This window comes from Callospermophilus lateralis, chromosome 11, assembly GCF_048772815.1.
Source record: "Callospermophilus lateralis isolate mCalLat2 chromosome 11, mCalLat2.hap1, whole genome shotgun sequence".
NCBI classification, from domain to species: domain Eukaryota; kingdom Metazoa; phylum Chordata; class Mammalia; order Rodentia; family Sciuridae; genus Callospermophilus; species Callospermophilus lateralis.
In genome coordinates, this window is record NC_135315.1 from 19,538,290 (window position 1) to 19,564,133 (window position 25,844).

Here is a 25,844-nt window from a genome sequence, read left to right on the forward strand (position 1 = left end):
TGCACGTGGGCAAACTAACCAGTGACAAGAATAGCCTGAGGAAATAATGAATTTTTTTTTCTTGAGATTCCTCATAACTAGGCGATTCAATGTGCATTATTTAGCCACAAACTTCCACCTGTGAGAAGGCACCTACTAGTCTGAAATCATCTCTTATATAAACCATTTCTTATATAAACCACCCCTAAATCAGCTTCCTGAGACAACGGACCTTTAGGCTGGCATCCTCTGATTAGCTAGCTAATTGTAATAAAGTTCTTTCTCTACCATGGTCTCCCCTCTCCACGAATTGGCTTCCATTATGTGACCAGCAGACTGGGCCTGTGCTCAGTAACTGTTCTGTGCCAGTATTATGCCTATGCTGATGGGATCAACTCTACCTGTGTTTGCCTTATAAGTCCCCCTATCCCTGCTGGAAGTCTTGGTCAACTCAAGACAGAGCATCTTCTTTCTCTAAGTGAAAGCATAGGACAGAGAAACCAAATTATTTGATTAGGAAACAAAGAAAGAACTACAAATTTAACTGGGTCAGAATTAGACCCTTTGGATCACATTGTATCCAAATTATAGTAATCAATAAGACTTTTGTTTTTTTTTTTTCTTTTTTTTTGCATTACTGGGGATTGAACCCAGGGTATGTCTACCACTGAGCCACATCCCCAGCCCTTTTCATTTTGAGACACTGTCTTGCTAAATTGCCAAGGCTGGCCTTGAATTTATGATCCTCCTGCTTCAGCCTCCTGAGTAGTTGGGATTATAGGTGTAGGCCACCCCACCCAGCTTCAAGAAGACTTCATTCTTAAATAAAATGTCACTTTAATAAAATACTGCACATACATATTTTTTGTTTTCAAACATGTTAAGAGCAGGATGGTTGGCATGAATGATAACATATGGTATCCTAAATTAGTAGCAAAAACAAGGAGTCTCAAATAAATAGACTTCAGGATTTTTTTGTTTGTTTTTGAGGGCACACCCTGCAAATCAGCTGAGACTGGAGAACAGACATGAAGGATTTCACTTTTCCTCTAAGAAAGTGCTCTTGGGTGACTTGGAATGTAGAAAGGAGTCATATTTACTCTCCATGAATCAAAAGTAACATCGGAGTGACCTTTTGGAGAGAGGAATCCTGGCCCTTTCCCTGCCATTTTGCCCAAGATTTCAGAGCTTAACTTCGACATACAAAAGTGCTACCAAAGAGTCACAATTTAGGCATCTGAGGATCCAGCAGGGTAGATGGGGAGCCAGGGGGAAATTTTGGGGAAAGTAAAGCTGAGCTAATAAGGAAGAAGATGTAATGTGGTCAAAGAAAATCAACTCTGCTTGAATGTTGTGGCTTTGTAGAATACCTTAGTCACTGCAGTCATTTAGAAATCCAAGTCAATACAAGTACCATGTATCTAAAGTAAAAAAATACCCAAAGCAGTTATTCCACTAATCACCTATTAAGTATACTTTGAGTTGGTCTACCATTATTGAGAGTGCCATATCTAAAAAGATTCAAACATATTTGAAGCCATTTAGACATTGATTGGCATGTAGTTTGCACAATAAGTGAGATACTAAGAAATCCTCCTTGACTCATCCCCTTTCCTCTATCAAATCTATGTAATCCTTTCTCCTTTTCATGGGAGGGATGAGCACAGGTAGAAAATTCTCAGTTGGGATTTTGGCCTGGATTTGTGAGCTTCCCTACTGGAAGTCTTGCTTCTGTATCTCTGACAGAAACAGGTAAGTAGGTCTTCAGGGAAAAATCCAGAACTACCCAACTTCTAATGGTCGAGGCTTTCTCACATGGCCTCATTTGCTTTTCAAAAAACACCATCCAATATAATCAGGATTGAAAAAGGGGGAAGGTCACCTGAGCTAACTTTAACAACTCCAAACTCAAAATGGTCTGGGAGAAGACCTTAGTTCCTTGGTCTAGGACCTTGGCACAGTCACTGAATTTAAATATTGAAGACTCCGCCACATGCTTTACAAAGACTTCTTGTGTGATTGGCCCAGGATGCGCGTGATGCAGTAGGGAATGAGACTGACAGAGGCCAAGGGCACTGTCATACTCTTGCAGAAGGACAATACATAGAAGATCAGCTCAATTTGGGATGGGGGTTTCAGAGAGTCAAAGAGATGCAGGAGGATGAGGGAGGTCACGATGCAGCTGAGGCGGAAAGGGAGCCACTTGCTGAAATTCCCCTTGCAGCTCTCCCTATACATGCTGGAGTTGAGAGCCAGGCCCAGGCCAAAGAGGGTCCCCAGGTTCTTGAGCAGGCTGGCAAAGGGCGTAGTGTCAATATGGACCCATTCTGGCCTCTCACACCATCTCTTGGCTTTCTCCAGAGTCCACAGGAGGTCCACCCCCAGCCCCTTTAGCACCAAGTAAAATCCAATGGCGAAGCTGAACAGGAAGAAGGTAATGAAAAAATATTTCTTGAGACTGGCATTGTAGATGCTCCGGATGTGGCGGAAAGTTTCAGCAACAGCAATGCCTGAGCAGGACAAAGAATGACTGTGAGAAATGGAGAAGATTCTGGATTTTCTCTAGGGGTGGATCTGAAGCAATGGGTAGCATGCCATCCATCCTGGCATTGTGGAATTAAATCCCGGATTTCAGATCAGAGCATACCTGGAATACTCTCATGGTGGAGAACTCACTCCTTCTAAAACAACCCATTTTGGTCTTGAATGGATTTGATTGCCATATAGTTCTTCCTTGTGCTCAGCTGACATCTGTCTCTCTCTAATACCCCCTGTTGGTCTCAATTGTTTCCACAGGAATTAGTAAGTTATGAATTTAGTCCTTCTGTCACACATTTGAAGATTTCCCTCTCTAACCTAAACATTCCTAGATCTTGTCTACTGGGGATTGAATGGTACCAGGGCCTTGCATATGCAAGGCAAGTGCTCAACCACTGAGCTACATCCCCAGTGCCCATATTTTTCATGTAACATGGCTTCCAGATTCTTCCCCAGACATAGGACCCACTACTAATTGCTATGTTGCTTTTGTGATTACTATGAAACCATTATGTTTCTCTTCAATATTTTTTTTGGCTACTATGTTCTGCTCTTGGGGAAAATCCCACAATTTCCTTAAGATCTTATGTTCTAATTCCATCCACAGAAATCAAGAAATTCTTCCTTACAACTACCCTAAAATTTTTTTTTTGCCCCTTATTAATTAGATCTAAGAAAAATGCAGGAATACAAAATCCTGAACCTGTACGAGATCAGCTGCACATATCTATCTGTTAGGGTTTGCAAAGGAATGTATTTAAATAAAGAGCTAGCCTAGGACACCGTATTTATTTGCTAAATTTGATAGAATCCCATTTCCAATTGAAGCTCAGTAGGAAATAAAGAATGTAATGAGCTTGGAAATTTCAAGCTAATTAAATTGGGTGGGTTAACTTGATGTATTACACCTTTTCTGAAACACTCTTGTGTAGATGTGGGAGTACTATAGAAATTGATTATTTCAAATAGTCATCCTGGATTTTCTTCCTTTCTTCCCCTCCACCTATCCCCAAACTGGAGATTAAACTTGGGGATGCTCTGTCACTGATCTATGCCCCCAACCCTTTATATATATATTTGTACTGGGGATTGAACTCAGGGGCTCTCGACCACTGAGCCACATCCCTAGCCCTATTTTGTATTTTATTTAGAGACAGGGTCTCACTGAGTTGCTTAGTGCCTCACCATTGCTGAGGCTGGCTTTGAACTCTCAACCCTCCTGTCTCAGTCTCCTCTCAGCTGGGATTACAGGCATACTCCACCATACCAGGCTAGTCACTCTTGACTTTCAAACTACGGAAATATTAACAGGACTTCTCAGAACATGGCTGCAATGCTGAGATTTTGAACTGATCAGGGAATTAAGGATGGAGTGGGTAGAAGGGAAGGAGGAAGTTGGAACAGCTGATACCTGATAAGACTCCTGCAACAACCTGGTGGGGGAAATGAGCAGCAAGGTAGATTCGTGACAGACAGACATTCAGTTGCACAGCCCAGAATCCCAACCACAAAATGACGTTCAAGCACCTGCAATGGAAGAGGGAGCCATAACAGAACCCAGAAGTGGATACTGCAGTAAAGAAAACAATCCCAGAGGAAATGGTGGAGACTGGCAAATTCCATCAGTGGAATTTTTGTAAGTTGCAGCCCCTTCTCAAAGGCACAAAGATGTCTGTAGTAAGAGATGAAACTGCTTGAATGAATTTTAACCACCCAATTGTATTTGTTTCATAAGTAAGGATTTGTACAGTTTGACTGTTTTATGTCTGTTTTAACCCCGATGGGACAACTCTATGGTTGGTACAGAAATGGATTTTTAATTAATCCCTGCTCCTAAGTCATTAGTTGATTTTTTTGGGTGCTGGTGATCAAACCCCGGGCCTTGCACTTACTATACCCCTGAGTTATACTTCAGCCCCACTGATCTTTTTTTTTTTTGGAGAGGGTGGGGCGGATGGGCTAAGGAATTGAACCCAAGGGCACTTAACCACTGAACCACATCTCCAGCCCTTTTAATTTTTTTTTTTTTTTTTTGAGACAGGGTCTCACTAAATTGCTTAAGGTGATCCTCCTGCCTCAGCCACTTGAGCTGCTGGGATTACAGGCATGCGCCAACATGCCCGACTCCACAACCTGATCTTTAGAAGCCCCTCATGTTAGGCTTTGTAGGCTTGTCTGTAAAGCAAAGGTTGCACTAGTGGGTTACTTCCATTCCAAACATTCTGTGACTTTAGTGTTCACCCTTAGCAGAAGTGCCACAACTTTTATCAGTGCCAACGCATAGTGTGAGAATGGGCTTTGGGGAATGTGAGGAAAAATAAATGGTATCTCAGACACAGAGAGAGCCGCTTCCTGCCTTCCACCACTCATGCCTGGATGGTGAGTTCTTACCGAAATCTGTATGTTGGCTTTTCCTTTCCCCGAAAGATAGAGAGGGTAGATGTGACCATCACATAGTATACACCGGCTGTACCCATGGCATGGCCAGAAGGACTTCCTAAAGGGCAGGAAAGAGACAAATATACTATCCATGAAAAGATCTCCATCTGAGAGACTGCCAGAGAGCATCATCTACCCAATCATCTGAATATTATTTCCTATCCATCCTTCCATTCATCTACCCATCTATCCATTCATTCAACCATCCATTCATTTATCTATAACTTGTTCATTTAACAATATCTGTTGAGCTCCTACTATGTGCCTAACATTGTGCAAGACTCTCTAGAGCCTAACATCGTGCAAGACTCTCCAGAGAAGGTATGTTATGTACATCTGGAGATGACCCAAGATCAGCACACCAGATGTGCAACTACACACGGATCTGCCTGCCGCTTCTCTTCTACCTATTCCTTGTTCACTCTGCTCTGGCCACACCTTGCCTCATTGTTGTCCTTTAATAGGCCAAGTGTGCTCCCACATGAGAAACTTTGCCTTGTTATCTCTCCTCTTTGGCTAGACAGCTCTTCCCCTAGAACTTTCCTGGTCAATTCTAGTGCATTCTTCAAGTCTTAACTCAGATCTCTCCTTTCAATGAATCCTACTCTGGTCACTCTATTTAACACTATAATCAGTTCCTATTCATGATTCTTCTACTCTGAGGGATAAAAGGCCCTGAGATATGCCATCCAGATCCCCTTCTGACTAAAGGGCTTATTTCCCAGCTGTGAAAAGTAGGTTGCCAATGGCCCTCAGCTCTCAATTTCTATAGGCATTGCCCTGAGATGAAGAGTCACCTTGATCCACCCCCTCCCTAGGGGCAGCCTATACCCAATAACTGGCCTCTATCAAATCATAAAGTCATGGCCCCCTTAACCCACTCAGGGTGATAACGAAGAGCCACCCCCAGTTTCAGAGCTCCATGTGGGATTGGTTGAGACTGAATCCTTGGAATTCTCCATCTGCCAGGTTGACCTGTCCCTTCCCCTCCACAACAGTTGCTCCATAGAGTCCCTAAACTCCTGCTTGTTTGTCTCCACCTGAGTCAGTTTTCTAGGGAATCTCATGGATTAAGCCATCTATTCTCTTTTTTCATGTAAATTATCATCTTCTAATATCTTATATACTTTAATTTTTAATTCTGATTTTTGTATGTTGTACCCCCCATTCAAATTTCAGCTTCATAAGGGCAGGGATCTTTGTGTCTGTTTTGTTCACTGACATAGGTGTCCCTGGCACCTAGAACAGTGTCTGAAACATGGGAGTGCTCAATAAATCACAGCTGAATATGAGTGAATATACTCTAAAGTGAATTCATGGTCTGTGAGAGTAAATAACCCAGGGTCATTTTCCAGTATGGGGCCAAGGAAAGGGTCTCTGAGGGGAGGGATGAGGTTGGATATTCCTACTACAAACAAAAAAAATGAAACCTATATTTGATTTAAGAATTCATGTCTGGGGCTGGAGTAGAGTGTAGCTTAGTGGCAGAGTGCTCTCCTAAAATGTGCAAAGTCTGGGATTCAATTCCTAGCACTGAAAAAAAAATATGTCTGTAACCAATAAAATGCAGGCAAGCAGATTGTGAGGTTGAGATTGGATGATCAGCTCATGGGAATATGTTCACTGGTCCAGGCTGTTGGGCAAGACAGGCAGGGACTCGGAGTTCTAACACTCTGCCCTCTTTGGACAAAGGGGCCTGGCACAGTTACTCTCACAAGCCATTTTCCCATGGGGGTGCCTGTGCTTCTCTTGAACTAGTAACTCAGGTCCTGGAAACATCACACAGATTTATTTTTCTTTCTTTCTTTCTTTTCTTTTTTTTTTTTTTTTTTTTTTGGTAGATGGACACAATACCTTTATTTCATTTATTTATGTGATGCTAAAGATTGAACCCAGTGCCCCAAGCATTCGAGGTAAGCGCTCTACCACTGAGCTACAATCCCAGCCCCCATCACACAGATTTCTAAAGTGACAATATCATGTTATTCAGGAAGGCCTTCCTGAAGTGAATGAAAATGAAGTTGTACCAAATTTGAAGACTGTGACAAAAGTATGAAGTAATAGCTCTCCCCATGAACCTTTAAGTTCAGCTTCATCCACAAGAGAGGCTGATAGGTATCTATGATCTATGCTGAACAAGATTTACCCCCTTGCTGTCTCTACAGCGTCTGGGACTCTCACCTGGTCCAGTCTCACAGGTGACAGGGAACTGCTTGATCAGTGGTACAGAGGTGTTACTGTAGTAGTCGGTGTCCAGGACCCACCAGTACGGGCGCTGTCCAAAGAGAATCCTGTGGAAAAGCAGAGCCAGCATCTGGAGTTACTCAGTGGATGCTTTTAACCAAAGTCTGAACTTTCTTTTTTCTTTTTCTTTTTTTGAGACAGGGCATCAGTTACATGGGGCCTTGCTAAGTTATTGAGGCAGTCTCGAAATTGTGATCCTCCTGCCTCAGTCTCCCAAGTAGTTGGGATTATGGGTTTGTGCCCAGTTCAAAGTCCACACTTTCAAGAAGAGAAAGGGGTTTGAGGACATTAATGAGTTGCCTCCAGAAAGGGGACCTGGGAAGAGGCCCAAAGGGGGAGAGTTTTTATGATGCATCCTTTAGATAACTTGAAATTTGAGTCACTTTAATATATTATCTATTCAAACATAAATAAATCCAGAGGTTGAGGCTGGTGGCATGCTTATAGTCCCAGTACATAGGAGGCAGAAACATGGCTGAAGCCCAAGAGTTCAGAGATAGCCTGAGCAATACAGCAAGACTGCTTCTTAATAAAACAAATAAGTAAGTAAATAGTCACAAGATCTGAAAACCCATTAATTGCAATTAATTAATGTGAACATTATTTCTCTTTCTTTTTTCTCAAACACGCAGAAGAATTTGTCTTGGAAGAATGCATACAGAACTATGGTTTACAACTTGCACTTGAATCTATACTACTACAGAGTTCCTCTTTTTATTCAGGCCTCAGGGAGTATTGCATTTCCTTTGACATCTGAGAACACGCCCCAGCCTCAAAGAAAGCCTCCCATGAGACTCAAGACCTGGCCTCCATTCCCATCAGAATTGGTCTCTGTAAGGTTGCTCTTATCCTCTCTGGTTTGAAACAGAATATCTCAGACAAAACACTTCCCCTTTAAAAATACCACATATGGTTTTCACTGTGGAAACAAAAGTCAAAGGTCCTCAGGATGCCTCCTTTTTCCAGTGATAGTAGAATAATGATTTCTTACTGAAATTAGGAATCATTACTAACTCTTACCTCTGCCAACAGAGGAAGAATCCATGGTGTTTCATGAGGTCAGGTTTTGGGATAAACATTAGTCTTTTAATTTTTAGGGTCACGCTGCTGAATTAGGGAAGTTACAGACAATATTTAGTAGCTTTCCAATATAACTTTCAAGAATCTCATTAATATGCTTGGGCATTAAAATCCAATAATTTTTTTTTTCTCTAAAGGACTTTAATTGAGGAGGTCAAAGACTATCAGAGCTGGAATAGATCTTAAGATTATCACTAGATGTTGTGGATGTAGCTCAATGGTAAATTCTGGAAAATGTTAAAATTGGGGCTTCCCCTGATCCCTGAGAGTCAGTTTATCAGCTTTGGATAATACACAGTTTTTAAGAACATTGCCTGCTTTGATCTTCAATCCTGGCTCTGACATTTACTAACCATGTTTGTCTATCCAGTTAACTCAGAACCTCAGTATTTTCTTCTGTGACATAGTAGTAGCTATCACACAGAACAGCACATGGCCCAGCACACACTAAGTGTTTAGTAAATGTTAACTATGTGCATTATCATTAAGATTCTAGTGCTAGGTGCTGGGTTTGTGGCTCAGTGGTACAGCACTTGCATAGCATGTGTAAGACACTGGGTTTGATCCTCAGCACCATATAAAATAAATAAATAAAATAAAGATATTGTGCCCATCTACAACTAAAAAAAGTATTTAAAAAAAGATTCTGGGACTGGGGTTGTAGCTCAGTGGTAGAGCACTTTCCTAGCATGTGTGAAGCACTGGGTTCAATTCTCAGCACCACATACAAATAAAATAATACAAAGATCCATCAACAACTAAAAAATTATTTAAAAAAAGATTCTGGAGCTAATATAAGTTAATAGATTACAAAATAGAAACTCAGAGAATTGATAGAACTTGCTAAGGACATATAGCTGGTAGGTGGCAGAACAAGGGTTGGAGCTCACTTCTCTGGATTACTTTTCACTACTCCATACAAAAAGTTTCTGAATCATTTATTTCCTTTTTCTATACATCATCTATCTTCTTTTCAACATCTATCTTATGTTATCTATTCTGATTTGAAGTAACAAAACTGTGCTTCTTTGCTTTTTAAAGTCTATAACTCAGACTTTTCACTAAATTCAACTGTCCATCAACCCCTTCAATTCCTATGAAATAGGTTTTCCAGTATTTCCAACTCTCTGGCAAGATTGTCTCTGTTTTCTTTCTCTGTGTAGATAATCCCAAGTCAAGAGGGGAGAAGCGTGTGGCTTCCTGAGTAGCATGGGGACTGCAACTCTGATGGAGATATTTCCAGAGAGAATGCCAGCCTCTTTCCTTGCCCATCTCTCCTCATGGTCCTTACCACTTAAAGACGAGGTTGAGCCAGTCTCCAATCACAGCAACCCAGAGGAGTTTGATGCCCACGCTTTCTCGAAGATGGAACCAGATGGGGAAAAGGACATAGAAGGCATTCCTGAGGTCAGCGATCACAGACACTAAGATGAACCAGTCCTGGGAGTCTTGGTAATTCACCTGGAGGTAGCGAGTTGACTGGATCCCAAAGTCATGGAGAGCATTCATTCCTTCCTCCATCCTCATTCCCCTGGCACCTTAGGAAGCTGTCAGCAGAGCCTGTGCAGTTGGTTCAGGCTTGGTGGTGATTGCTCTGCTATCAGTCTGCGCTTTGCCCCAGTTTTATATGCCCCATATCCAGTCTGCAGCCAACCCAGCCCTGATCTTTGGACTTGAAAACCACTTTTGTCTAAAATCTATTGATCAAAGGTGCATCACCAGTAGGTTGATACAAACATGTTCAGGGTGATTTACGTAAAATAGCAAAACAGGCACACAAAAACAGCTTGATCGGTCATTGGCAAGGCCAATTATTAACCTGGGCATGCTGCTTGACGGTGCAAGGTGCTGCCCTCCTGGTTCCTGAAACCAGGCCAGAGACTCAGGACAGAGTCTAACTCCACCATGGTTCTTGCAAAGGAGTCTGATTTTTTAGAAAAAAAAAGTAAGTACAGTGTGCAACTGTACTTATTTGGGGACAAAGAAAAGTTTCAATGCTCTACTACTCAAGTTATAAGTTATTAATATAAAAATATACAGTAGTAAGTTCTGTTGTACTGGGAACTGTGACTTTCTTGGTTCTTCCTTAACTTCCATAGGGTCTGGGTTTGCTTCCAGTTTAGGAGATCAACTCTTTTCCCAGTGTCAGCTCTGTATCTCTTAGGGCCAGAAAATAATCATCAAAAATTAAAAAAAATTTTTTTTTAGTTGTAGATGGACACCATACCTTTATTTATTTATTTATTTATTTATTTATTTATTTATGTGGTGCTGAGGATTGAACCTAGTGCCTAGCACGTGCTAGGTAAGTGCTCTACCACTGATCCCCAGCCCCAGCCTTCATTTTTTTCATGTAGTGATTAATTTATTGAATGAACTTAAAGTGAAGACCTTTGGAGTTTAAACATACAAGTTTTTTATTTGTTCATTTTAGTGACACATGACAGTAGAATGCATTTTGACCTACCATGCATATATATAGTATAACTTCCACTTCTTGTGGTTTTATATGATGTGAAGTTACACTAGTCATGTATTCATATATGAACATAGGAAAGTTATGTCCCATTCATTCTGCTTTTCCATTCTCAACCCCCTCCCTTCCCTCATTCCCCCTGTTCAATCCAGTGAACCTCTACACACACACACACACACACACATACACTTTGTGAGTCAGCATCCACATATCAGAGAGAACACTTGGCTTTTGTTTTTTTGGGGATTGGCTTATTACACTTAGCATGATAGTCTCTAGTTCCATCCATTTACAGGCAAATGCCATAATATCATTCTTCTCTATGGCTGAGTAATGTTCCCTTATGTATATGTACCACGTTTTATTTATCCATTCCTCTGTTGAAGGGCACCTAGGTTGGTTCCATAGCTTAGCTATTGTGAATTGAACATTAATGAGGTCGCATCACTATAGTATGCTGATTTTAAGTCTTTTGGGTACATGCTGTGGAGTGGGAAAACTGGGTCAAATGGAGGTTCCATTCCAAGTTTTCTGAGGAATCTCCATACTGCTTTCTAGAGTTGTTGCACCAATTTGCCGTCCCACTAACAATGTATGAGTGTACCATTTTGCCCACATCCTTACCAACATTTATTGGTACTTGTATTCTTGATAATTGCCATTCTGACTGGAGTGAGATGAAATCTCAATGTAATTTTAATATGCATTTCTCAAATTGCTAGTGATGTTCAACATTTTTTCATGTATTTGTTGACCATTCGTATTTCTTCTAGGAAGTGTCTGTTTAGTTCCTTTGCCCATTTATTGATTGCGTTGTTTTTTTGGTTTAACATTCAAGTTTAAGCAATAGAATGAATGTATGTCTATGCAACAATAAGATAAATATATGACTTTAAATAAGAACATCAGCAACTTGGTAGCTGGGGACTCTGGAGGAAAAGTTAGAATTTTTGCTATTTTTGAGATTGGGCTTCAGAATCTTGAGCTTTCTTTATATTTGTTTATATAATGAGTCACAAGCAGGAAAGAGACCCCAAAACTCATACTATGCTACTTAGAACTCAGAAAGGACCCAGGGAGTGAATTGAGAGATGGACTCATATATTTTCTTTTCTTTTCTTTTTTTTTTTACTAGGGATTGAACTCAAGGACACTGAACCACTGAGCCACATCCCCAGCCCTATTTTGTATTTTACTTAGAGACAGGGTCTTGCTGAGTTGCTTAACCCCTCATCATTGCTTAGGCTGGTTTTGAACTCGCTATTCTCCTGCCTCAGCCTCCTGAGCTGCTGGAATTATGGGCATCCGCCACAGTGCCCAGCTGGACACATGCATTTTCAATGATAAGAGCCAGTGGGAATAAAACTTCTAAAAACTGGCCTGAATTTCCCATCAATAATGTATGATGGGAAATTCATGTTGACAAATAAGGGGTAAGTTGGGGTCAGTGAAACCAAACTCAGAGCTCATTAGTCTATAGCAAAGGTGGACAGCATTCCATGTTGGAAATGATGCAATTATCATCCTGGAGGTATAATCTGAAGTCTCATCGCCACCCCTGGGGCACCCCCTCAGACTTAATTGCCCTTGACCATACTGTCTCTGATGGTCCAAGCAACCTTATCTTGCCACATATAACCTGGAGAGCACGTGATAATGGTGTGGCTGTGAGTGGGCTGCAAAGGAAGCCTGTGCTTGGCAGTTTGGGGGGTGGGGCATGGTACCCTGCATGGTTAGGCTGCGGGGTCCCAGATGGTGGGCCTTACCAGAACAGACATCCCCTTCCTTATAGCAGATAAGTCTTCCTCGAAAGAATTGAATGACTATGGGCTGGGGATGTGGCTCAAGCGGTAGCGCGCTCGCCTGGCGTGCGTGCGGCCCGGGTTCGATCCTCAGCACCACATACAAACAAAGATGTTGTGTCCACTGAAAACTAAAAAATAAATATTAAAAAAAAAAAAAATTGAATGACTACAGTGGTCCTCTCTGGAACTGGATTTTCTGTGGTCTGAGGTGAATTGAGGGGAAGTAGGGCAGATCTTCTGGCAAAATATCCAAAGGCCACTATCTGGATCTTTGTAAAGCCGTTGAACCAGGACGTCTTGGTCAGGAGGGGTTCTGTCATGTGCTTAGCATATGGGGAGCAAGAGGAGAGCTTTATCTTCTGAGGAAACTCAGGGAGAATGCTTGTGTTGATAAGGAGTCATAATGGGGCTGATATCGCATTCTGGGTATGCAGAGACAGTGGGAAAATTTCTAGCAGGCTGCCCGCCAGGCAGGGGACCCTCTTGGGTCAACAACATTGGATTACATCATGAAACTATTGGCTAGACCCCCTCCTTTTGACCTTTCAGCTGTTTTGTGTGTGCTTCCTTCTGCCTTTTTTTTTTTTTTTTTTTTATTAAGTGTACAAAGAGGTTGAGGCCCCATAGGACCTGAGCCTGCTGGGAAGCTGATTGAAGAGAGAAACTGTGCATTTTCAAAGGTCTCATGTGAGGTGAATAAGGTGGACTAAGCATTTGGGTTGCTGAGGGTTTTCCTAAGAATAAAGAACTATCTCTGGTCTGAGGGTGTAGCTCAGTAGTAGAGCACTTGCCTAGGATTTGTGAGCCCTTAGGTTCAACCTGCAGCACTGCAAAAACAAACAAAAGCTGTCTCCAGAGAGGGGAATCCCATCATCTTCCTCTAGATGTTTGTCATCCTCTCTTTCAAGAAATTCTCCAGTTTAATTTTTACCAACATTTCCTGAGTAAAGCACTGTGCCTCCCTTTCAGGAATTCAAAGTTAAATCCCAGTTGTCCTCTGGGACTTTGACAGTCTAGTGGGGCAGGGAAGCCAGATATTACACAACAATGTTAACTGGGGGATCACTATATTGAAAATTAATCTCAGCCAGGCACAGTGGCGCATGCCTGTAATCCCAGAGGCTGAGGCAGGAGGATCACAGGTTTGAAGCCAGCCTCAGCAACTTAGTGAGGCTGTAAGACCCTGTCTCAAAATGAAAAATAAAGAAATGGTTGGGGATATGGCTCAGTGGTTCAGTGCCTCTGGGCTCAATCCCTGGTACCAAAAAATAAAAATAAATAAAAAATTTTCATTTGTACAAAAATATGCTCCTTATTATTTGTCCTCAGTGGTGAACCCTCAAAACTTATTAGTGCCCTCTGGGAAAACACCAGCTAAATTTGGGAAGCAACATTGAAGGAAAATTACTTGGGATCCCTGAGCATTTTCTCCACAACTATAAACCCAGAGGCACTGAGGTTTTGGTTTGGGAAGCCAATAGAAGAAAGGTGCCAAAAAGTACAGTCTGGTCTTCTGTTAAATAAGGACAGCAGGATCCAAAGTCCTGGCTGACACCTTCTCCCAAAGCAAGATTGACTCATTCGCTAAGTTTATTTGCCAACAAGAAAGCACTGAGGGGAAGAAGCCATAATGTATTGCGTTTACCATCCTCCAGTTGCATTAATTATAAAAGACAAAGTCTGATTTTATCTACAGCTGCATCTTCTCTTCTGACTGGAGCTCTGGATTCTTTTGGCTAGTTGTTATCACACTAGAATGGGTCTTATCAACATATTATAGTCAACAGTATGAAACCCAGTTTCAACCCATTGATGAACCCAGCATAAATCCATCTAAAGATTGGGAGCCATCTCATTACAAATTCATGAAAAGTTAATTTCTGTTTTACTATAAATTACTGAGATTTCTAAACTTGCTTGGAATGCCTGCCCGTGCCTTGAACTCACCATGCATGGCTTTCCCTGACCAGATGATAACCCTCTCTGAAATCTTAGTGGCGCCTCATAAATTCTGACCAGATAATAATCCTCTCTAAAACCTCAGCAGAATCCCATAAATTCAGGGAAATGCCTGCTGGGGATCTAGGAAATGAATATTTCCCAAGTTAACAAGTGAATCCTAACCTCTCATTATGTCACCCTGGGAACCCCTGCCGAAATTAACTCTAGAAAAATTCCTTTAAAACCCCTTTGTCCCTCCAGAACAAAAGAGTCACCGCCTTTGGGACGGGAGTCCCTGTTTTTCTTCTTTGTTAGCAAAGCAATAAAACTTATTTTTCCTTTTTCTCAAAACCCTGTCCTCATTATTAAATTGGCATTAATTGGCTTTGAGGACAGGAACTGAACTTTCAGTTACAAATTTTTGACACCCCAGGTGGGACTCCAGAGGAGCCCCAGCTCCACTGTCTTGGGGAAGCCTAGCACTCCAAGTAATTGCATGCTGAGGATGTAAGATGAACTTTTTGAGAGCTGACTACTGGAAAGTTAGGAGATATGAGAGTGTGCCTGGGGTCAGACCAAACCAGAGGAGCTATTCCTGTAAGTAAAAGGAGTGACGGAGGGACTCCCAACAGCTGCGGAAGCCCGTTTTGTTCTGGGGAACTCCTGCCTTCCTTCCCTGAACTGTAAGGATTGCTTCATCTCCGTCTATTAAAAAAAAAATAATAATAAAAAAAAAAGGAAACTGAATGCAGTGGAGTCACTACACCAAGACCCTTGATTTTACAATTCTGGTTCCCCCTTTGTGGGAATATCTGGTCCACTCCTGGTGACATCTATGGTGCCACTGGTGTAGGACTCATGGTTAAATGGGAGTTGGAAACTTGGGGAGATTTTTCCCTTATCTGGTCTGTCTATTTTAAAGGTTCCTCTCTGTCTGCCATAGTTTGGAGCTCCTCTCTGTCTGTCATTGTGTCTTTGTTTGTATCTGTTTCTGGCCCTTTAAGACATGGGCAATAATGTGTTGATACTATATATTGTTTCTTGGGAATGATCTTGGCTGAATGGGCTACCTATAGATGTAAATGTGTCTAAAAAGATGATGTTTTACTGTAACAATCTGGTATCTGAATGGATTTTTGGAGCACTGTACAATCTTACAGTTAAAAGTTGGTTTGTCAGAGATAAAATAATTAATAAGGAGTCTTAATAGTCAAAAACTGAGTTGGGGGCTAGGGAAGTGGCTCAAGCAGTAGCGCACTCGCCTGGCATGTGTGCGGCCTGGGTTCGATCCTCAGCACCACATACAAACAAAGATGTTGTGTCCGCCGAGAACTAATAAACATTAAAAAATTCTCTCTCTCTCTCTCTCTCTCTCTTTTGGAAAAAAAAAAAAAACTGAGTTGGAGGGGCTGGAGATGTGGCTCAAGTGGTAGCGCGCTCACCTAACATGCATGAGGCACTGGGTTCGATTCTCAGCACCACATAAAAACAAAATAAAGATATTGTGTCCACCTTAAACTAAAAAATAAATATTAAAAAAAAAAACTGAGTTGGATGCAAATACTTTAGCTCCTCTTTATCCTCTCACCGCCGTGCCACTTTCTTTCTTTCTGAAGGATGATATGAGCCCCCCAATGGCTATAAATGCAGCTAATGCAGCTGCAACTCCTCAAAACTCCGGTGAAAGGTTTCCCGGCCTAGGCAGCTCTCAATCACCGTTCAATACAGAGCAGGCCTGTTGGGCTCTGCCTGCTGAATCCCTTTCCTACTTTTCTGTTCAGGCCGAGAGAGCAATTGACACGAGTACACAGTGTCCCAAGTTCTGATCTGCCTTAGATGTGTGGAAGTAACCTTAGCCAAACTCTAGCCTCAGATGCCCCAGGTATGCTTCTCCTGATTCTCTGTAGGGGCCAGAAGCCAATTTCCCCTTGAATACAAGTACCCGCTTTTCTGTTCTCACCTCTTACCTTAGACCTCTTAAAAATATCTGAACAGCCTATAACCAAAAGGTTTACTCCCCCTGAGTTATGAACAGGCTTTGGAGCAAGATTTGCACTGAGAGAGGAAGACAAAACCTAGGAATGGCCACACAAGAAAGTGGACTTGCTCAACAACAAATGGCTTATCTTAGTAAGGAACTTAATGTCATAGCTTTGTTCCCAAAGGTAATAGAAAGTAAGGTAACATAATTCTAGACGTCCAAACCTGTCCAATTACTGACTAGGGAAAAAAATGGTTAAAACACCTTAGGCATGAGGTTTCTGCTCAGAACAGCAGTTTTCCCTAGCTCTTTCTGGACCTAAGCCAGGACTTACATTGAAATGCAAATAGAAGCTCAGCAGGAGACTGGTCTTAGTCTAAAACAAGAAAGTAAACGTGCCCTTTACCTGAACTTATATTAGACTAAACCAAAAAATAAATTGCATGATACTTTACTAATTACTCCCTGGTCATTTTTTTCTAGAACTCTTGCTTTTTCTTAGCTTCTGTATTTTTTTTGAGCTCATAATTTTAATCCTACAGACCTAGGTTAATGTTTTTCCAATCAGTCCTAATTTTTGTTCAGCTATGGAGGTTTTAAACATTGCAATGGAGATTTCACCTGCAAAAAGCTACAAGGTCTTTACCCTTGTGTTATGTGTGCACACTTGTGTTATGTGTTGTATGTCTATATGTGCATGTGTCCATATATCATGTACATGATATGAAAATTGGCAGGTATATAAGGAGTGCTCATAAAATTAAAAAATAGATCCAAATACCTTTAATTCATATGATTTAAAATGGTTCAATTTAATTTGGGTAAACAGATGAAAATAAATATGTCTTTAAAATCAAACTTAACTCACAAGTCTCCCTAGGTGGTCAAAAAAATAATAAAATGTTGATGTTTATAAAATGTCTAATATCCCTTGGTTCTAGAAATTTTCTTCAACAAGGCTAATACCATTAAATATACTTGTCTGACATTTTGGTAAAATAAGTAAAATAAATTTGACATGGGATTACTCATATTTATCAGTAATTTTGTTTGTTAGACATCTGATTAATTTACAAGGTTAAAATACTAACTGTTAAATATACCATCAAGTGCTCTTAACTCCTTAAATTTGATTGGGTAACATCATTGATGTTTTCATAAATTGGTAAATGAAAAAAAAAGGGGGGGGGTTTAAACTTGCTTTGTCATCACTAAAAAAAGTTTTACTAAAAAATTAAAGTCCCAACAGTCATAATTCTATATACTTAAACATTGTTGTTTTCATGAAATGGTAAACAGATCCAATTCTATAAACAAAGGATATTGAAGATTTCTATATGAAAAGGCCCAAAAGTTTTAATTGTTTCAATTAAGAGTAATGTAAACAACATAAAGTATTTCTTTTATTAAAATGAAATAATTTATCTAAATTCAAAAATTTATAAGAATTGTTTCATATTGTGAACAAAAAGGGGGATAATAGATAGAAAAGAGAAATTAAAAGTTCTATATGTGTTGGGTATATATATATATATGTGTGTGTGTGTGTGTGTGTGTGTGTGTAAAATGATCAGTCTAGGCTATTTGAAGATTTTCCTTAAAGTCAAATGTTAATATATTGATATAAACAAAAGTTTAATCTATATGTTAAAAAGACAAGGATTTCTTAAAACATTGATTTACCCATAACATTGTGTTTATTAAATCTTTTTATTTTTTATTTTTTGAGCAAGTAATCTTAAAGGAATTAAGAATTATACAATTATGGTTAAACAACACTGTCATTTTGAAATATTATAACATGTTATTTCCTTAAGACCTAAACTTAATTAATATAAAAATATCAATATAATTATGGTGTTATTACTATTATTTGTATATTAAATATGTTCATATCTTCCAGGTATATAAGTCTTTAAGGTAGAAGCTTTAAAAGAACATTATATCAAGCTGGTGTTCTCCAAACTAAAGTTGTATGGTAATTTTGGGCTTATAAGGATGATAAACTTTATTGGAGATTTATTTATACCATTTAATATTCTATAACCGGACCTGTTATCAATAAGATCTAAAGTTTTATGTTACTTTTTACACTGGGGTACAATTTTTAAGTTAATGAGAGCCTAATCTATGTAAAGGTTAATAATGTAGAATACAAACATTTTGCAACTTTTCCACAAACGGTTAGAAGCTCTCAGCCTTTCTGTAATTCATGTTTTAAATGTAATATCATATTGTGTTAGCTCATATTCATATGATCTCAAGCAACAATATATGTAAACTTTATAAAATGATATTTAGGAAACAAAAATCAGCTTCAGAACCAGAACACTTAAGATTTATAAATATTTATAAAGAGCCCTGCCTTACCTGAGATAAGGCTCTGCCTCCCATCTTAATACATGTCAGAATGACTCCACAGCAGGTCAGACTTCAGTTTATTTAAAGTTGTATTCAAAAGATTGATTTTTGTTAAGATTACTAGGATCTCAAATAGGGGTTATAATATAACTCAGTCAAAGCTCAAGGTAGTTATTGCACAAATTAAATATGTTTTTACTCTTGTAAATTTTATTTTGTATTTCCTTTAAAAATGTCTGAATGCTTCAAGAGCACACAACCTGTGTTAATTTACGATAATAAGCCATCAATTAAGGACACACAGGATACCACAGACCCCAATTAATGTAAGGTTATAGACATTAAAGTTAAAGCCCAGTATTCTTAATTTAAGGCTGATGAAACTGACTTGCTAGATGTTTAAGATCAAGATTTAAAGATTAAAGTTAAATTAAAAGGGATCAAGAACCAATATTTGGCTTTTGCCTTCTGAATCAGTCTAAACCCAGGGAACAGGGAACTTCTCTAAAGAGCTTTGCAACTCTGGGCCACATAACCTCCCAATCAGGGAGATTCATGAGACCACTGGAGAACAGAAAGCCAATGGAGGCACTTACCATGAAGAGGAGGGTTATTGGAGAAGGGAGACATCCCTGGGTGCTTCCAAAGGAAGCCATATGGTCAGCAAGATCTGGACCCATCCTAGCGCAAATGGCATTAGCAGAACTAAGAAATTGCTCTCAAGTTCCCCCAAGAGTGACTCCTATGGAAACTCAGCTGACTCTTAATAATAGATAAAAACAAAAGTCAGTTTGACTTGTTTCATCTTAAACACATAGCAAAAACAGTTAAAACCAAAACATAGTCACGCCAGGACATTTAAAGATAAATAATAGTTAAATATAACTTAAGATATACACTTATATTAGCCCCTAAAATAAGTAAGACTGGAGGCTATAAAGAGAGATTCTTAGGCAGGAATGCCTGATAACTATCAAAAGAAACTATCAAGAGGAACTGTCAGAGTCAGAATTTAGTTAATTTAAGGCCTACAGGTAGGCTTGGTGTTTGCTAGTATGATTATCCAGCCCTAAGTAACAGAAATAAAGGGTTCTCTACTAGACACGAATGTCATACCAGCACAAATTTTACAAGATCAGATGACATTGAGTAGCTTAACTACATCTCATGGAGATGGACATCCCCAACATTAAAAGTTAAATGTTGTGTTTACGTTCCTGATAACTCTAAAGATGTTAAAGATTTACATTCCTGTATAAAGCCCTTGTCCACTCTGGCCTTATTATGGGGACACCTTCTCAGTCTTCACACCTCCTGGTGAGAAAATTTTAACTTCTGTCATCTTCATGATATTCATTGACATGTTCCAAAGGCAGCAATATTTGTTCAGTACTCATGTTTTTTGTTTCTCTTTCATTGAAGTACCCATCTGCACAGAACTTTACAACCTGTTCTTCCCCAACAAGACTTCAATCTGACCTGAACTCCAATGCTGTTTTCCCACCACCCCACATTGCCCCCTCTCAGCTATGAAGAAGCCAAAATGATTGTTGCCCCTTTTTCTTACAACAATGAAGTTAGAAATAGATAGACAGTCAATATAGATAGGTAAATCGAGTCAGGTCGGATCAGGGAAGCCAGTTTTGGATGAGTCCAGGAAGTTGGGGACTGTCACCCGAGGGATTAAAATTCCTCCAGATCTTTCCTCTACCCTATCAAAGATTTGAAAGTGACACATAAGACAAGGGGGGAATGATAAACCCAGCCTAATTCTATCTAAAGATTGGGAGCCATCTCATCACAAAGTCATGAAAAGTCAATTTCTGTTTTACTATAAATTACTACAATTTCTAATGCCTGCCCGTGCCTTGAACTCACTCATGCTTGGTTTTCCCTGACCAGATAATAACCCTCTCTGAAACCTTACTGGCGCCTCATAAATTCTGGTTTTCCCTAACCAGATAACAACCCTCTCTGAAACCTCAGTGGTGCCTCGTAAATTCCAGTGTTGGGATCCAAATTTACTCCCTAGCCTTCAGAGCAGAGATAGTGTCTGTCTGGCTGCACAATGGGCGTCTTTTTCTGACGTCGGGTGCTGACCCGGGCCCCCTGTGATGTCTGTGGCCTTTGTACCTGACTGGATGAGGGGCAAGGCAGAAGCCAATCAAGAGACCATCCAAAATCAAAGGAATTTGCTCCTGGAGAATGACCAGCTGATCCGCTGTACTGTGGAGTATCAGAACAAGGGTCGAGCGAACAAGTGTGTCCAGTACCAGATTGTGTTACATAGAAATCTCATTTATTTAGCTACCATCGCAGATGCCAACTCATCCAGTACTTCAAAAGCAATGAAATGATCTTTCAGTTATGAGGAGTAATTGAAAGTAATCCATCACCTATAAAATGGAGACAGGATCTTTACCAACTCAATTGCTTAAAACATGAAACCTCTGGTTCTTTTTAAAAATGTGAAAATGCGAAGAAAGTTAATAGTTTACTATATTCTCAATGTAAATATTTATTTTAATAATTAATCAGATCCCTCAGTAAGTAGACCACAGGTGTCCTCTTTCCTGAAATGGGAGTGTGTTTGGTAACACAGACATCATGGGCATCTTCCAGACTACTCAGTAGTTTCAGCCTGAAGAGGAAACTGAGTAGGTGTTGGAGGATCAGCAGGAATTGCTGAGTCTTCTGACTGAGCCTTTGCCAAATGGATTAAGTATCTGTATGCTCCCATCCAGTTTGTAAGTATGTTCCCCCTGACTGCTCTTCTCTTCTTGGGTTACTTTGAAAGAAAGCTTGATTTTCCACAAAAGAACAATATGAAGGTATAGATGTTTTTCATGTAACAAGTGTTATATTTGGTTCCCTCAAAGATTATAAGGACTTAATAACCATAAGGTATGTAACAATACTACTGTTATATGTTGCCAAAAAAATTAAGAGTGATTCTTTTGTATTATCTAGTATCATATGATAATAAATGATGTATAATTTTCTTTATCTCAAAATAAATAAATAAATAGATTTACTCCCTAACTTGAAATGTTGAACCATTTAGATCATTAATCTACTATCTGCCTTTGTATTACGCTTGTCGAAATTCTATTATCTGTAAGTTCTCAAGGCACCCCCCTACACACCCTTTGCAACTTTTTGTGCTATAAAACTATGCTCCTAGAGAGCTGGGGTACTGTTCTCTAACTCAAGGATTTCGGGAGACACAGTCCTGGCCAGAATTACAAGCTTGCTTTAATTTGATTTAAAATTGGAGTCAGTGGTCTTTTCTTTGTAGCATGGCTTAACATTATAACTTCCTCTCAGCAGCAGGGTAGATTCTCTGAAGGGTTACAACCCAAAGAGTAAGATGCACCGTCTCATTAAAATTATTAATTTTTTTTTTTTTTTTTTTTTTTTTTATCTCTTAGGCGCTTTTCTGCTCTCCTATTAGGTGATCAATGGGGGAGGTGTGTAGTGGTGGATGGTAGAAACTGGCTGGTTCAATGGCTATCACCTTCAGAGTGAGTGACCCAGCTCATGTGCTAGAAAAACATGTTGGGAAAAACAGGTGGAGATGGATTAATCATTGTTAGCCAGCGAAAATGGCTAACTTATCTCTGGTGCGGTGAGAAAGTTCAGCTTTAGGACCTTGAACTGTACTTCTATTGACCAGGTGGTGGGAGCTGGGTCTCAGAAAAGGCTGGACATTTTGTCCACAGAAAAACACCTGAAGGTATTTGCTTCATTACAAATAGCTAAGAGCTTCCCACTCACTCCCTGCCTTCTGCCAACCCAGGACCTGCCTTCTACCAAAATCAAAGGAAGCTCCAAAACCTTTATGGGAATCCCAGCCTGACCTTCCTCTTCCTCTCCTCCCTTTTCCCCAAGCCCCCACACCCAAAGAAGCTGTTTTTCCCACCAGGAAGTATCTTGTTTCCACACAGGGTCAACCAGTTCTCACATGAACAGATGGTAGACTCTTTTACCATTATCAATCTATTCTCTGACAGTGCCAAAACCATTCTTGCAGTTAGGAAGTGTTCTTTCTGTCAAATGTAACTCCTTCCTGTTAGGAGTTAATCTTGGTTGATGGGGGGAGGCAGAGGCAAGGGAAGGAAGCTTTCAAAATGTGGTTGGAATTGCTTTCACAATTTCTTTCAGAGCCTTTTTTATTTTTTTATTTTGAGATAGTGCCTACCTAAGTTACCCGGGCTGACCTAAACTTAAGATCCTTTCACTTCAACCTCTCTATTCACTGGGATTACATGGATGCGCTACAGCACATGGCTAGAAAGGACTGTTTTTTAAATTAAAATATTGTCATCTGGGTGCAATAGTATTTGCCTATAGCCCTAGCTGCTTGGGAGGCTGAAATAGGAGGATCACTTGAATCCGCAAGTTTGAGGTCAGTTTGGGATTCATAGTGAGACACCGTTTCTCAAGAAAATTTTTTTCAAAAGTAATACATTCACTGATTTTTTAAAATGCAAATAATTTTAAAGAATACCCAGTGAAGTTAGTCTTCTTTCTACCCTGGACTTCTAAATCCCAAGGCTGTCAGAACTCAGACCCAAGGGTTGCTATTAATATTTGTTTTTGGAATGTCCTCACAAAGTCTTGTTTGTTAAAAGCGTGGTCCCCAATTGCAGCAAGGTTCAGAGATAGGGCTTTTAAGCAATGACTGGATCCCGAGGGCTCTGACCTCATCAGTAGTCCATTTGATAGATTAATTCATGGATAGTTGAATGGACCACTGGGCGGTATGTCCTAGTTAGGGGACTAGGGGCATACCTTGGAATGGCTTATCTTCTCCCTAGCTTCACCCCCTTTCCTCCCCCCCTTTCCTCCCTCCCTCCCTTCCCTTCTCCTCTCACTCTTTCTCTGCTTTCTGGGTGCCACTAGCTGGTGCCACTACCCTTCTGCCATGATGTCCTGCCTCAACTCTGGCCCACAGTAATGGAGTTAGCCCTCCGTGAATTGGACAACTCTGAAATCATGAACCAAAATGAACTTTCTGCTGGTTACGGGGGCACATGCTTGTAATCCCAGCTACTCAGGAAGCTGAGACACAAGGATTGCAAGTTCAAGGCCAGCCTGGGCAACTTAGTGAGAACTTACTTCAAAATAAAAAAAAGGGCCGGCTATTTAGCTCATTAGTAGAGCACTTGCATAACTTGTGCAGGATCCTGAGTTTAATCTCTGGTACTTCAAGAAAATAAAAACAAAACAAACAAAAAACCACTTTTCCTCCTCTAAATTGTCCTTTTCAGATATGTTGGAAACAGTCATGAAAAGCTGGCTAACACAGGTGCCACGAGTCAGAGAGGACCCCACAATCCTGTAGCAAAGTCAGCTCCCCACAGTGCACCTGGCTACCATTCAGATCGGACTCACCCCTTCACCCTCCAGCTCTGTCCTTATAATCTTTTCATTAACTGTTTCTTTAATAGCTGGGACAATTTCATCCCAACCCAAACACCAATGCTATACAGAAGGTTATTATTGCTTTCCTTTTCCAGAATCCCAACTGGGTGTGATAATTAGAAAATTAGTAGTTTTGGACCCTTTCGACCCACACATTACCCCCTCTGAGAGTTCTAAAATAAAGGCCCTGATGCAGGGGAAGGAAGAGATGAAGCCCAGAATCCTCATGAAAACAAACAGTGAGGTTAGTGAGGTTCCTCTCCCGCCACGCCAGCGTGTGTGTGTGTGTGTGTGTGTGTGTGTGTGTGTGTATGACTATTTTTAGATATGAAAACACAGCAGGGCTCCACTGGGAAGTAAACAGCCCGCCAGTGCCTGATCTCTGGCTGGAGAAAGGGAGACAGATCAGGGACAGTCCAGCTGCCTCCCTCCTCAAGGGTGGAAAGGAACAGCCATGTTTGTTTTATTTTCAAGATTTTAAAGATTTTCACTTTAATAGGTTTGAAGTGGAAAGAGAGGGTAGTTCTGGGGTTATGTGAGAACAGACGCTCTCTCCAGAGAGCAGGATGCCTGTCTCTTCTTCATCAAACGCCATGGAATTTCAATCTCCTCTGATCTACTGGGAGGTTGCCCTGATCTCATGGCCAAATCTGCTGAGTGGTCTCTCCTCATCCTCCCTCCTCAAGCATCTGACCACGTCTGATGTTTTTGGTAGTTAAGCACCTTAAAACACTCTGTGCAGGGTTGCTCCAGCAGCTTCTTCTACTCTCCCTGCCTTTCTCTCTCCTTCCATAGTCATGCGATGTCAGACTCCAATCGATCACTGCCTGGAGGTCCCATAGATTTCCCATATTCATGAGTTCCTTCCAGACCTGGTCTTCCCCCAGACTTTCTTGCTTTGTAAGTGAATCTTCTACCTCCCTGCCATCCTATAGGCATCAGAATCATCCTTGATACCTCTTCATTCCCAAATACTGCAGCCACACATCAGGAACTATCCATGTTTTTCCTACTCCTGATGCTCCTGGCCAATCCCTCTGTCTAGACCCCTAGCTCCTTCGTTACCTAATGAGCGCCTAATTCCCTTTTCACTTCCCACTCCAAGCCATCCTAATGACTATGGGCAAGAGTCTTCTTATAATACAGTTCTTTTCACTTGTCTTCTGAAAAGTATTCAATGGCTTCCCATTGCCTACAGAATAAAGTTCAATCTCAAATTCATCCACAGCTGGACCACCCTTATCTTTCCAGTCTTGGGCCCACAACCCCCCTTCTTGACCCTTACACCCCAGATAGGCTAGAAGTATTTGGATTTCCTAAACATGTCTTGGTTGTCCTAACTTTACTCTTCTCTTTACCTGGAATAGAATTTTCTCCATATCCATATGTCCAGATACTAGCCATATTTGAGGGTCAAGCTAATGAAGCTTTCCCAACTCACTGACTCACCCCTCATTGGCAATAAAGGATCTCTCTGGCCGGGTACAGTAGTGTATGCCTGTAATCCCAGCAGCTCGGGATGCTGAGGCAGGAGGATCCTGAGTTCAGAGCCATCCTCAGCAAAAGCAAGGCA

At 40.6% G+C, this 25,844-nt stretch overlaps 1 protein-coding gene and 1 pseudogene across 2 annotated transcripts; one reads left to right on the top strand and one right to left on the bottom strand.

Moving 5' to 3' along the window:
• Positions 1-1,977: 1,977 nt before the first annotated feature.
• G6pc1 (glucose-6-phosphatase catalytic subunit 1) lies at positions 1,978-9,801 on the bottom strand. Of its 2 annotated transcripts, none has more exons than XM_076870734.1 (5): positions 9,572-9,801; positions 7,138-7,247; positions 4,909-5,014; positions 3,929-4,044; positions 1,978-2,489 (listed from the first exon to the last, which is right to left on the bottom strand). In XM_076870734.1, exons 1-5 carry the CDS (start codon positions 9,799-9,801, stop codon positions 1,978-1,980), a joined length of 1,074 nt encoding a protein of 357 aa, XP_076726849.1. The 2 variants fall into 2 exon arrangements, with proteins under 2 accessions (XP_076726849.1, XP_076726850.1); XM_076870735.1 differs by having other exon boundaries at positions 2,474-2,489; positions 4,909-4,931; positions 7,132-7,247.
• An 11,157-nt stretch (positions 9,802-20,958) lies between these two features.
• On the top strand, positions 20,959-21,201 carry LOC143410969 (SS18-like protein 2 pseudogene; annotated as a pseudogene).
• The last annotated feature ends 4,643 nt before the right edge of the window (positions 21,202-25,844 follow it).

Coding starts and splice junctions, on each gene's coding strand:
- G6pc1 (XM_076870734.1), bottom strand. CDS start 9,801: ATGGAGGAAGGAATGAATGCTCTCCATGACTTTGGGATCCAGTCAACT. Junction 7,248..9,571: donor CTCAACCTCGTCTTTAAGTG/GTAAGGACCATG, acceptor GCTTTTCCACAG/GATTCTCTTTGGACAGCGCC. Junction 4,045..4,908: donor AAGCCAACATACAGATTTCG/GTAAGAACTCAC, acceptor CTTCCATTGCAG/GTGCTTGAACGTCATTTTGT.